At 42.2% G+C, this 13,860-nt stretch overlaps 1 protein-coding gene across 1 annotated transcript in view; it reads right to left on the bottom strand.

Moving 5' to 3' along the window:
* Window positions 1-576: 576 nt before the first annotated feature.
* The window catches only part of NOLC1 (nucleolar and coiled-body phosphoprotein 1), a 98,926-nt gene continuing 85,642 nt past the window's right edge, over window positions 577-13,860 (bottom strand). The window contains exons 9-14 of the mRNA XM_083364202.1: window positions 10,061-10,150; window positions 9,401-9,520; window positions 3,066-3,569; window positions 2,294-2,400; window positions 1,068-1,148; window positions 577-849 (exon numbers count right to left, since the gene is read on the bottom strand). Coding sequence (XP_083220328.1) covers window positions 691-849; window positions 1,068-1,148; window positions 2,294-2,400; window positions 3,066-3,569; window positions 9,401-9,520; window positions 10,061-10,150 — 1,061 coding nt within the window. The 3' untranslated portion in view covers window positions 577-690. The remainder of the gene's footprint in view (window positions 850-1,067; window positions 1,149-2,293; window positions 2,401-3,065; window positions 3,570-9,400; window positions 9,521-10,060; window positions 10,151-13,860) is intronic.

The raw sequence follows: 13,860 nt of genomic DNA on the forward strand, positions 1-13,860 counted from the left end.
TATGGATTTGTCATTCTACTGGGGGGGTGCATGTCAGATCCCTCTAATTTGACTTGCTTGCATTCTATTATTTTATTACTACCTTAGTTGTTTATGTAATCATTTTCAGGATCTGCCATACTGGTGGGAGGAGGGCTGCTTGCCTACTTGCTGGGTATATATTTGCTCTGATTACTCCTTGAGTGGCCCTCCCTCTGTGAGAAAGGAATGTGGCCTGAAGACATCTGCCTTATCTCCAGACAATGGTGCCTGGGACTGTTGGGAACCGAAACTGAGAGACCTTGAGATGGACGCAACATTGCAGGCTCAAAAAACATGGATTGGCTGGAATTCAAAAGGACTGTTGGACACAGGGGGGAGGAGCCATAAATGGCATTTTGATGTAACCTTCCATGTGCGAAATCTTCAGACTTTGCTTTGTTCTAGTGCTATCATTAACTCTCAATAAAAGTTCCTTTTGAAACAATGCCTATTTCAAGAGTTCTGCTTTCTTTGGAGACCTAATGGAGGCAGACTCTTACAGCAAGAGACATTTGATCCCTGATATATATATGAACATCAGAGGAAGAGTAAGAATTAGAAATAAGGTATGTTTATTTATCACATTATCAGGTGTGCTGTAACATAAAATGATGCAAAGTTAAAAACTTTTGAGCTTAATTGGAATTCCGTTCCCAATATGGTGGAAGTTTAGTCACTTTCAAATTTGATGGAGTTTATCTGTGTAGAGATAGTGCCACCACAATAACTTCCCCTTTTCTTCTTTGTCTTCTCATGCCGGAAGGATTTACCTTTTGTAAATTTCAGAACATCATTTGCTTTTTCACCCCAGTCACCCAGAGCTCCTTTCTGGGAAAGATGAGAAAATTGATAATCATTAAGTCACAAAATACTGAGCATAAATGATTTTTATCACTTTGCATTTGTAAGCTGTCCAGAGTCTATAAGTATACTTCACAAAAATAAATAAACAAACAAACAAATGGCAAATACTGCAATTTTGTTATAGGTTGTCCAGGTAATATCTATTTTGTAGAGATTATTACATGAAGAATGCTTATCCCTACCTTGGCATCAAAGGAATTGTTTGCTACTCGCACATCTATTTCTATTTCTTCTGTTCTTATTCTGCGAAAAGGACTGGATTGCTGCAAAAGAAAAAAAAGATACAGATAGTCCTCATGATGTGACCATTCAAGTTGCTAAAAAAAAGGGATTTATGACCAGTCCTCAAAGTTCTTGCCACTTCAGCAGGATGCTGACCATGGGATCATGGTCACATGAACAAAACAATCTTGCCCTTATGATCAACTGTGGCATCCCATGATCACAATCCATGCCCTTCCCTGCTGGCTTCCTCCAAGCAAAGGCAAAGTCAATAGGAAGGCAGCAAGGAAAGTTCAAAGTCATTGGGCTAAGTGACTGCCCAACCTTTCTGCACACACATGCATTGTGGCCTTCCTTGCCCACTTCACTTGCACACAACCCAGACTCTTTTTCCCCCTGGCCTCCTTGCAATTGCATACATGCATGCACACAGCCCACATCCTATTTCCATGGTGCACACATGCACATATTCCATGTACCCGCTTTACTTGGCTTCCCTGCAATCTCTCCCACACATACACATGTACTTTGCATCTTCTTTCCACAGTCTCCCTGCAATTGCACTCATTCCACACCTTCCTTCCTGTGCCTCTCTGCACTTGGATACAAGAATGAGTGCAACCCAGTGGCTTTTTCCCCCGCCTCCTTGTAATCACATGCATTTTATGCTCAGCATCGAGTATCTCCTCTCCCAAACTCACACGTGCCCTGTGTTGAGCCTCTCCCCATTATTAATTACCTGGGTTCCTTCCACTTTATGTCTCATGCATCTTGGATTGTGATAACTAGGACTGCAAGACATCACTAAATGATATTGTCACATGATGTCATGCTTCAAAGCCTCATCACTTAGCAATAACAATCCCATTCCAACTGAAATTGTAACTTGAGGATTACTCACCTATGATATATCTTGATTTCTGGCCAAATCGTTCGAAATGGCAATTTAGGAGTTTCTCTAGCTGAGAAATTGTTTTTAGAGTCTCCAAACATTAGAACTAATATAAGATCACCCATGACCATTACATAATATCTCACCTTCTTTCAAAAAACCATGTGAAACACAATTCAAATTCAGGTTTTGCAGATGAAGGAAAGAGTTACCTATAGTAAGATGGGCAGCCACCAAGTTTAATAAATAAAGTAAAATAAATAAAATCATAAAGTTCTTTTTCTCAATCCTTACCTGCTTTGATTTTGGGAATGTATGAGGACTTCTGGCTTTCATCTTCTTGATATCTGGTGTCTCCAACTCTTGTTCATCTTTCCTTTTCCGCTTTTTTTTGGATAAGCCTGTTACATTTTACAGGAATAGTAAGCTTCTACAAGATCATCTCATTCTAAATAAGTAGCAGTCTAATCAATAAACAGTTTAAGTGGGGCAGGAAAGAAAGTTTCATTCATGCTATAAATTCAGGTATGATATGGTTATTTAAAATAGGAACTGATTCACCCAATGTCTGGGTGCATACAATATGCAAAGCAAAATAATTCAGTGTGGTTTATAACTTGATGCTGTCTAAGCCAAAGCATGATTAAGCTATGGTTAAAATGATGCTGTGGCATGCTGTGAGCCACTACAAAAAGTCTTCCTTGACAGACAGGGATGATGTTCACCTATCATATTAAATGAAGCCCAAAGATGACACAAAGATCCAAATGAGTCCAATCTTTCAACTGCTTACCCCTAACAAGCAGAATCTTGCCATACTAAAGCAGTAACCTTCTAACCTACTAGATCTATTTTGAGAGATTCTAACCCTCTTCCATTCTACCCTTCCAGCTTCGGACTTCCATGCCTCTCTCTGGGAAAGCTCTATGTTGACAAAATTCTTATCCATTGATTTTCCAGGTGCACATTCCATCACAATTTTTTCCTTTATTTTATTGTATTTGATTTGGTGTTATATCCAAACTAGCTCCATTCTATTTAACTTCCCTCATGAAAAATTACTAACCTTCTTTTGTGGCCTCTTCATTAGAACTACTATTGTTTGCAGTATTCAGCAATTCAGATGTTGAAGTCTTTAATGCAGATGTTTTGCCCACAAAGTTGGCTGAGGATTTTAGCACTTTTTTTGCTCTTTTGCAATTATTTTGTTCTCTCTTTCTTTCTCTTTGTTCAGATATTTTAAATTGTTCATCAGTGGAACTCTCAGAAGAGGTTCTGATCTCAGCTGGGGCTTGCATGCTACCCACTGAGAGTTTGCTAGCTGCTTTCTGGATTGGCTGAGTCTGTTCTTCACTGCTTGAGCTGCTTGACTCAGAACTCTTTGGTTTAGAGACAGGAGTGCTGGATTTGGGTGTTGTTTTGACAACCTTTGTGCCTTTTATTTTATGAACATTCTTATCTTCAAGGATACTTTCTACTTTCTTTGCCAGCACTGCAGGAGGTTTTTTCATTTTCTTTATGCCTGTCCTAACTTCAAATTTCTCAGGAATACTGTCAGAAGTATCAGAATCTAGGAAGAAAAAACAGCAGGAGACAAACTAATCTGATTGCACTGCATCTTATCCTCAGTATTTTTAAAATTTAGATTTTTTGGTGGACTAAAGTGCAGATTCAGAACAATAAACTGTTATTGTCAAAAGTACGATCTCTGTATTTTGAACATAGAGAAAATCAAGCACAGTACCTAATATTTTTTTCAGGTGAGGGAGTCTAGAAAAGAAGATGGTTAAAAGAATATAAGCATCTTTGACTAATCTCTAAAAATTTGGAGTATGAAAACCCAAGTAAATCCCATGGGTGATCTGATCTAAAAGCCAATTCCTTCCTACCTTTCAGAAGGAAAGCAGGTATTTTATTTCTTGGCTTCAGGACAGTAGAGAAATTGTTGAGAGCAATTAAGTACTGTGTTTCCCCGAAAGTAAGAACAGGTCTTACATTATTTTTGCCTCCAAAAGAGGCATTAGGTCTTGTTTTTGGGCAGTGTCTTATATTTTTCGTGACACCTGCCTTGCCTCACAGTGACAGCACCAACAGCCCATCCAGAAGGAGCCTACGGAGGATGGGCGGGGTAGGCCTGGTCCCCCTCCGCCGTTTTGGAGCCAGGGGGGAGTGACGGTGAAAGGCTCCGCTGCCAGTGTGTGCCGCTGTAGGGGCTTTCTTCATGCTCCACCCCACAGATCACCTGTCTGGCAGCAGCCGCTTCCTCCTTCTCCGCCAACTTTCCTGTGGCTTGCGAGTTCTTGCAAGAAGTTGGAGCCTTCCTGATCCTGACGAGCCTGCTGGCATAGGTCCGCCCACTTTGTCCTGCAAAGCGGAGCTCACCTGGTGCTCTTGCTCACCGGCAGGCCCATTGGGATCTGGAAGGCTCCAAAGGAGGTAACTGGGGGGGGGAGAGGAAGCAGGAGGATTTCCAGCCTACAAACATGGTGCTGCCCCTCTACTTTCTAACCCTGAAATTCCACAGTAAAGTTGGGCAGCCTTTGAGCACCCCTGTCAAGCTACAAATCTGATATACTCGGCTACTTCCCCCTTCCTTCGCAGGGCAAGGCTGAAGTGCTCAGCCTTTAGTTGGGGCTGCCGGCATGGCAGGAGTGCCGGGTGAGTGCCGCTTTGCAGGATGAATCAGACAGAGGTACTTGCAAGTCCTTCCCCAGCTATGGTGAGGAGCAGTGACTGTGTCTGTGCCCAGGAGCCAAGGAGAAGGAATCGGAGGGGTGCAGTGGATGAGTTGCTTTCTGGCCTGGATTCAGGTTTTTCCTTTGATTGCGGGCTGGCGTGAACTGGCCCCTCACTGGGTCCAAGGCGACCCCGGACCAAATGTACACACCCCACGGACATGTCTATGTTATATCCTCTCCTCTTTCCCCCTCCTCCTTTTGTCTTTGGTGTAGCTGGAACTGACTCCTTTCCCCAGGTTGTGCGCAGCTTTCAGAAGTGCCAGTCAGCTGGAGCCTGGCATGGATCCTGGGCGCTCAGCAGAGCTCCAGCAACAACGCAGCTCCAGCAACAACGCAGCTCCAGCTGACTCTCCCACAATCCTATGCTGCATTGCCACCACTTCAGTTCATCCCCATGCTACACTTTTACACTTTTTTTTACAGTGCTTTTCAATCCATCGTAAGTGTACCACCTGCCAGTTGCCGACGTACCACCAGTTGTACCTGTGCCACCGGTTGAAAACCCCTGTTCTAAATTGATGTGTTTGTTGATGGACCTATTGGTAGAAAGCTTAGAAGACAAACCTCGGCCTAAATCCAGAACCCGTACTACGAATATTCTCTACAATTTCTAAACTGCATGGGCAAAAACCTCTTAAACTTGATTATCACTGGGAGACTTTTGCCATCAACCCACGAACAACTACGCTTCTTCCACAAATGCCTCTGCAAGAAACCGCTGCCAAAAAGCATGCACTACATTAACCACCCACAAGCATGGAACCTGCATGCAAAATGCTCAAATTCATGATCTCTGATGTATACTACGGCCTAATAAAATACCAATGCACCATCAACGAACCAAATCCAAATGCCTCACCACAATTGGACAAGATCTCACAGATAAGTTAGACCATGCCATCAATAAAATATCCAACAAAACCAGGGGTAGGCAACCTTGGCTCTTTTATGACTTGTGGACTTCAACTCCCAGAATTCCTGAGCATGCTGGCTCAGGAATTCTGGGAGTTGAAGTTCACGAGTCATAAAAGAGCCAAGGTTGCCTACCCCTGAACAAAACCAACCCTCCAGACCCCAAACCATGACAATCTGCAAAAGAAACATACCAAGATAGGACAAGACGACAACTCTGACACATGGATCAAAAACCTATGCAACAGACTGCTATCAAAAGAGGAAAAAGCCGTACTCACACACGGCCTCAATTTCAATCACAAAAACGCAGACCTGCTTGACTTCCTAGCTAACCTAGAATCCATACTAAAAACCAACAACTTTGATCACGAGACATCAGACAGAGGAACAGACACAACAGGACCGCCAACCAACAGGAAAGGCAAGCACTAAAAACTTGAAAAAGGATGAAAGCGTTGTCATCCTGCTAGCAGACAAAGACAGACTCACTGTCATAACAGACAAAACTGACTACATCAACAAAACCAAGGACATACTGTATGACACCAGCACCTATCAAACCATCAAAACCAAGAAAAAAATTGGAAAACAAAATATAAAGTACCTTGATGAAGATGGAAAAAACAAAGCAAATAATTTCTACAGAAAGAAATACCCACAACTACAAGACTCTACGATACCAAAGTTCTACAGACTCCTCAAAGTGCACAAAAACGGAATCCCCCTCTGCCCCATCGTAGCAGTCCCTGAAGCACTGACCTACAAATTAGCAAAACCACTACAAAAAAAGACTTCGCCACCTCGTTGATAGCTCAACGCTTTCCAATGAATATGAACAATTCCTTCAACTAATCAAAAATATCAAAATAAATGCTGAAAAAATTTATTTATTTATTTATTTGATTTATATACCGCCCTTCTCCCAAAGGACTCAGGGCGGTGTACAGGGCAACAAAAATAAGAATACAGGATACCAAATTTAAAGTTAAATGATTGTGCCCAATGTAGTAGGTTAGTTAAAATAATGTTAAAACCCAGACCCATCAGGCCAGGCCGGCTTGTTCGAATAGATAAGTTTTTAGATCACGCCGGAAGGAGCGAAGGTCGGGGGCCATCCAGAGTTCAGCCGGTAAGCGGTTCCAAAGGATTGGTGCACCCACCGAGAATGCTCTCCCCCTGGGGGTCACCAGCCAACATTCTCTGACCGGTGGTACCCTGAGGAGGCCCTCTCTGTGGGAACGTACAGGACGGAGGGAGGATGACGCCGGCAGTAGGTGCTCCCGTAGGTAATCCGGACCCATGCCATGTAGGGCTTTGTATGTCATCACCAGCACCTTGAATTTCACCCGGAAGGCAACTGGAAGCCAATGCAGCTCACGGAGCAGAGGTGTAATATGAGAGTATCGGGAGACCCCCAAAAGAACTCGCGCAGCTGCACTCTGTACCAGCTGAAGCTTCTGAGTGGATCTCAAGGGCAGCCCCATGTAAAGAGCGTTGCAGTAGTCTAGACGAGAGGTCACAAGGGCATGAGTGACTGTACGCAAGGCATCCAGGTCCAGATAGGGTCGCAACTGGCGCACCAGACGAACCTGGGCGAAGGCCCCTCTAGTCACAGCTCCTATATGATCATCTAAGGAGAGCTGTGAATCTAAAAGGACACCCAAATTGCGAGCCTTATCTCCGGGGGGGTAATAACTCACCCCCAATAGTAAGAGATGGAATAATCTGAACTTCCTGAGATGTCGGTATGTACAGCCATTCAGTCTTGTCCGGGTTGAGTTGAAGCCTGTTCTTCCCCATCCAGACCCGGACCGCTTCCAGGCAACGGGACATCACGTCGAGGGCATCACTGGGGTGGTTTGGGGTCGAGATGAAAAGCTGGGTATCATCAGCATACTGATGATATCCCACTCCAAAACCACGGATGATCTCACCTAGTGGCTTCATATAGATGTTAAATAGGAGTGGTGAGAGGACCGACCCCTGAGGAACTCCATAAATGAGAGGTCTCGGGGTCGATCTCTGCCCACCCGCCAACACAGACTGCGAACGTTCCAGAAGGTAGGAGGAGAACCACTGGAGAACAGTGCCTCCCACTCCCAATCTCCTGAGATACCATGGTCGAGATACCATGGTTGATGGTATCAAAAGCCGCTGAGAGGTCTAATAGGACTAGGACAGAGGAACAACCCCTGTCCCGAGCTCGCCAGAGATCATTCATCAGAGCGACCAATGTCACTGCTCTATTCACCTCCATCAACATCAACCTTTCAAATAAAAATCCACAACCTGCTCACAGAAGACAAAAACGCCCCAAGAAAACACTCCCTGTCTGCAGGTGTGCCTGACAACACAGTTCAGGTTTAATGGCAAGATCTACAAGCAGATACAAGGCACACCCATCGGATCACCCATATCCGGCCACATAGCAGAGGCAGTCTTGCAGAAATTTGAATGCACTGTCCTGCCAACCATCCAGTCTACACTTTGGGTCTCCTACATGGATGACACATTCATCATCCTCAAATGATCCAAACTAGGAGACACATATTTCCTGCTCAACATCATTTTCACTGGCATCAGCTTTATGTGCAAAGAAAAGAATGAATACCTCTGCTTCCTCAACATGGACATAAAGAGACATAAGAAAGGTGAAATGACAAGATGTGTACACCAGAAATCCACACAAATGAACCAAATTCTCAACTTTTCCAGCAACCTCCCCACACCACATAAAAGAAGCTGTGTCTAGACCCTCTTCAAGAGAGCCAGAACACACTGCAGCACCAAACCCCTAAGAAGCAAAAGAAAGCCACACAGAAAAGCGCAGCATGGAAACAGGTCCTGTCATTCATCAAGGGAGCCACATCAGAAGTGGCTGCCAGGCTACTGCAACTCCTAGGAATAACAATAGCCCACAAACCCACATTTACACTCAGACAGGAACTTACAAAGATCAAAAACAGAACATGGAAGACAGCACCAACATAATATACAGAATCAGTTGCAATAATTGTCACCTGTTCTATGTTGGGCAGACAGGATGACAGTTAAAATCCAGAATCCATGAACACCAGCTGGGTGTTAAACAGCATGACACAAAGTCCCTGATTGCCAGTCACACAGACAACAAACAATACCTGTTTGACTGGGACAAAGTGAAGTTATTGAACATGCCAAAACCCCTCAGGCACATGAGTTTTTCAAAGCCTGGCATTCTACTAATGGGTCCATCAACAAACATATTGACTTAGAACCAATAAGTAAGCAGACCATCCGAACCACCGACGACAGAATCAATCACCCCCTCATCAGTAGAATTTCACACCTCACAGCAACAGTCAGATCAGACCCAATCTTGTGATTCTGTCTTGTGACTCAAATCACTCTTATGATTCAACCAGTCACAAGACCAGCTGACCATCCAGGACCTATATAAACAAAGAAGTCACTTCCCCCCTAACCCCACTGAAGATGTTACATAATTTGATAATGAAACATCTGGGAACAAATAGCAAGCTCTGCCTAAGTACCTTGTTTTAATAATTCATAATTCTTTATTGCTTACTTATGATGTATTTTAAATTTAAATTTTGGTAGTGTAAGCATGCAATGTAATTAATGATATATTTTTTGTGTTTTATTTGTCTATAAGTAACTGAAGATTGAACAATATACCTGTTCTTCAATGAAATAATACAAGATAATAAAACAGAAAACAATTGATTTACCATGTTATCCACAGTACCTGAAGTATCAGAGGAGCTGTTCACTTTCTTGGATGGAACTGACTTAGCAGCACCGTTTGCTGAAATGGCTTTGGCAGAGCATTTGACCAAAACTTTCTTTTCTTCTTCAGAGCTAGAATCTAAATAAAACACACATAGCTTTCATTTATACTGGCACATTTAATTTTTCCTCAAAAATGTTGGAAGATTATATAGTACTGACAGCATTTTGTATTTGGTTGCTTATAACTATCAACATTATTTATTTATTTATTTATTTGATTTGTATACCGCCCTTCTCCCTAAGGACTCAGGGCGGTGAACAGTGAACATAAATAACAGAATGCACAAATAGTTATCTTAAAACAATAATTAAAACAGAACCCATCAGACCAGACCGGATTGCTTAAACAGATATGTTTTTAGGTCGCGTTGGAAGGAGCGAAGGTCGGGAGCCATCCGGAGCTCAACTGGTAAACGGTTCCATAGGTCAGGCGCGCTCACAGAGAACGCCCTCCCTCTGGGAGCCACCAGATGGCATTCTCCGAACGGCGGCACCCTTAGGAGGCCCTCTCTGTGGGAGCGTACTGGACGGAGGGACGTTGACGCTGGCAGCAGGTTATTCCTAAGGTATAACTTCCTAAAAAGAGAGATCACATATTACATGGCAGGGTACTCACCTGAATCACTCCCAGAAGAATTATGTTCGTTTTGGACATAAGCAGGAAGAGATTTGGGGGCAGATGCTTTTTTAATCATAGACCCTTCGGCTAGAGAAAAAAATATATAAAGGTTTCATTATATTCCCTGTGACAATTCCAAGATAATAGTTTATAAATATGCTGTCAAGCTGGGATCTTGTAGGAACATCTACATCTATTACTGCAATCTAAAACTATAGTTGTCTTCAGTAGAAATAACTGCAAATAGTTTTTATAGATTGAATTAAAATTATCTGTACTGTTTATGCTAAGTTTACTATAACATTTAAGGTCTATGTGTTGTTAATGCAAAGTATCTTTTTATAACCATAACAATGTACCAATCCAGACGTGAAAATTGATAAAATATATTATACAAACATTATTCATCCAGAAAGATGACCCTGATGAGAATTTGTCTCTCTTGCATGAGATGATAGAGAAGAAGATTGTATTCACAAAGGGTGTTAAGCCTATTTTAACTATGATCTGTTGAATAAACCATGGTGGCTCTGTTCAAACATTAAACAAAAACAGAGAATGTTATTGCAGATGAATTTTTCCCAATGGCTGAGGGCTGCAGGATGCATAAATAACTGTAAATAATAAATAGATTTTTATTTTGAGAGATGCAATAAATATTAAAAGCTTGTTTTAGACTTCCGGTGGCTCCGCGGCGACGGAGACAGCCTTGCCGGGCTGCCCGCGGCTCAGCTGTTGTTTTTTCGCCCGAAACAGCACCGATCAGCTGTTCGGGCGAATTTGAAGCCCCCTCCTCGGGAGAAGAGGAGGGGGTGAGGCCCCAGGTAGGGGTAGAGTTCTCCGGGGCCGCCTGAGCTTGGAGCTTGGGCGGCTGAAGGATTGAACTCCCCCGAAGCCTGGGTTGCTCCCAGCTGGCTGGCGTCTCTGCTCCGGACTTCTTGGAGCAGAGCCAGGCGTCTGCGACCACCCCTGCCTGAAGAAAGGACTATGGATTAAAGGAGCAGGCAGAGCGGTACAAGAGGAAAAGGTGAAGAGGATTATTTTATTATACTCTCGAGCTTGATGGACTTTTTAAACTTTAAGTGAAAGTGCGTCACAATTGAAAAGTAAAAGATGGCGGCTAAACCTCCCCCTAAAACTCTTCGGAGTGGTGGATCTTCTCCGGTGCAACAATCATCATTACAGGCGTTGCACCCTCCTGATGTACTGACACCGAAGGATTTACGAGATGCTTTGGATAAACATGCCCAGGTACTTTTGGAGTCAATTAATCAATCAATGGCTGATAAATTTGCACAGATGGAGGAGAAATTGGAGAAACTGGAGGAGAGAATGGAAGAGAGGATGGAACAGAAGCTCAGCGTGATGAAGGTAGACATTTTGTCTTCAGTGCATAAAGTGGCGGAATGTGTGGAAGATTTAGATGAAAAATTGGATGATTTGACTCAAAAGAATGAAATATTAGAAGTTAAAGTACGGGAGAATGAAAATTTAAGAGACAAAATGGAAAGGGAGTTAAGCCTTGCCCAATATTACCAGATGCAGTTTGCTGTTAGAATCAGAGGTTTAAAAGAGAACATTAAGGAAGATTTAAAGCAGCTGGTTTCTGAGGCTTTTGAAGTGGTATTGAATCAGCCAGCATCTGAAATAAGAGCAGCTATGGATAAAGTGTTCCGTGTAAACTCATGGATTGCCAGACAGAGAAAGTTGCCTAGAGATGTGGTGGTTTACTTCACAAAAAGAGAAATCAGAGATGAAGTTATACAAGCTGCCTATGATGCTAAAGTTGTGATTGCTGATCAAGAAGTCTTGGTTTTAAAAGAGATCCCTCCAAAGATTTTGAGGAGAAGGAAGGACTTTACATTTCTTGTGCAAGAGCTCAAGCAGCGAGACATAAGGTTCAGATGGGAGATTCCAGATGGGCTGATGGTGATGTATGAAGGCAAAAGGTACCGGTTGATTACTGTGAAGCAAGCGCGTGATTTCTACAATACTGTTTTAAAAGCAACCCCATTAACACTTCTGGAAGCTGCAAAGGGATCTGGAGAAGGAGAAGGAGAACATCAAGAGGATGAAACTGAGGAAAATTGTGCTGGAGGAGATCAAGCTACAACCTCTTTGGATGATCCTAGAGAGCAAAGGGTAACGCGTGCTGCTTTAAAAAGAGCAAAGAAAATAAAAGAACAAGACCAGCAAAAGTCTTCAGAATCTTCACAACGTACTCATAGCAAAGCAGTGGGAGGAGCACGGCCTAAAGAAGATAGTCCTATCAAAGCAGTGCTTCAAGAGCTTTGGGAGGATATGCATGGCAACTAAATTTTTGACTTGGAACGTTAATGGACTAAATTCACCACAGAAGAGAAAGAAGGTTTTTCAATATTTAAAACAATTTAAGATAGATGTTATATGTTTGCAAGAAACGCATATTAGGGCTATGGACCAAAAGTTTTTATTGAACTCAAGACTGGGTACGCATTTTGTTGCCTCTGCAATGAATAAGAAAAATGGAGTGGTTGTTTATATTAAAAGTGCCATAACAGCGGATTTAATTGAAGCAGATAAGCATGGAAGATACGTACTGATAGACTTGTTGCTAGAAGGCAAAAAGACGCTTCTAGTTGGACTGTATGCCCCTAATCAACAACAACAACAGGCTGACTTTTTTAGTTTACTTTATACAAAGCTTACCCAGTTGGATTATAAATCTTTTATTTTTATGGGGGACTGGAATGGTGTTATGGATGTACAGATGGATAAGGCTGGAGCTTTTAAGCGCATTCCAAGTCATGCTAGACTGCCTAAATCTTTTTTTGAAATGAAGGATGACTTGGAATTGCGAGATATCTGGCGCGAGAGACACTTGCAGGAAAAGGATTATACTTTTTATTCTGATAGACATAAATCTTTTTCGAGGATTGATTTTATTTTGGTGACTAATGACTTTTTTTTGAGGACTAAAAAGATGAAGATTTGTGCAAGAATTATCTCTGATCATAGTCCAGTGTGGTTAGAGATTGATAAGGAGAAAAGAGACAGGCGCTCGTGGCGCGTAAATGAGAATTTGTTTAGAAATCAGAGAAATGTGGAAGAATGCAAACAGCGGATGAAGGATTTTTTTGAAACTAATATGAACAAAGGTACTTCTATGGACATGGTGTGGGATGCTAGCAAGGCATACATGAGAGGGGTGTTGATATATATGAACAACAAACATAGACGTGCTGTGGAAGCTAGGAGGAAAGAATTGGAGAATGAAATAAAGGAAAAAGAAAAGGCTTTGATTTTGAATCCAGAGGATGTGAAGACTAAGGAGGCTATTAAATTGTTAAGAGGACAATTTGATAAATTAATGGCTGACCAAGTGGCAACCAATCTGCGGTTTGCCAGGCATAACACTTTTTGTAACGCTAACAAACCAGGCAGATGGTTAGCTTATAGATTGAGGAAAAAACAAAGGGCTTCTAATATAGACAAGATTGAGCATAAAGGAAGGGTTGTGTTTCAACAGGACCTTATCAAGGACGCTTTTGTGGATTTTTATTCTAAATTATATGCTAAGGAGAAAATTAATGAAAAAGACATTGATATATATTTGGAAAATGCTAGCATCCCGGTTCTTACGCAAGTACAAAAAGAAGGGATTAATCAACTGATCACAGAAGAAGAAATTTTTACAGCAATTAAGGAATTGAAGGTGGACAAAGCACCAGGTACGGATGGCTTGACTGCGGCCTATTATAAAAATTTACAATTAGAAATGATAAAACCGTTAAAGGAACTGTTCCAGACAATCCAGA

The sequence above is a fragment of the Vipera ursinii genome (assembly GCF_947247035.1).
Source record: "Vipera ursinii genome assembly, chromosome: 5".
NCBI classification, from domain to species: domain Eukaryota; kingdom Metazoa; phylum Chordata; class Lepidosauria; order Squamata; family Viperidae; genus Vipera; species Vipera ursinii.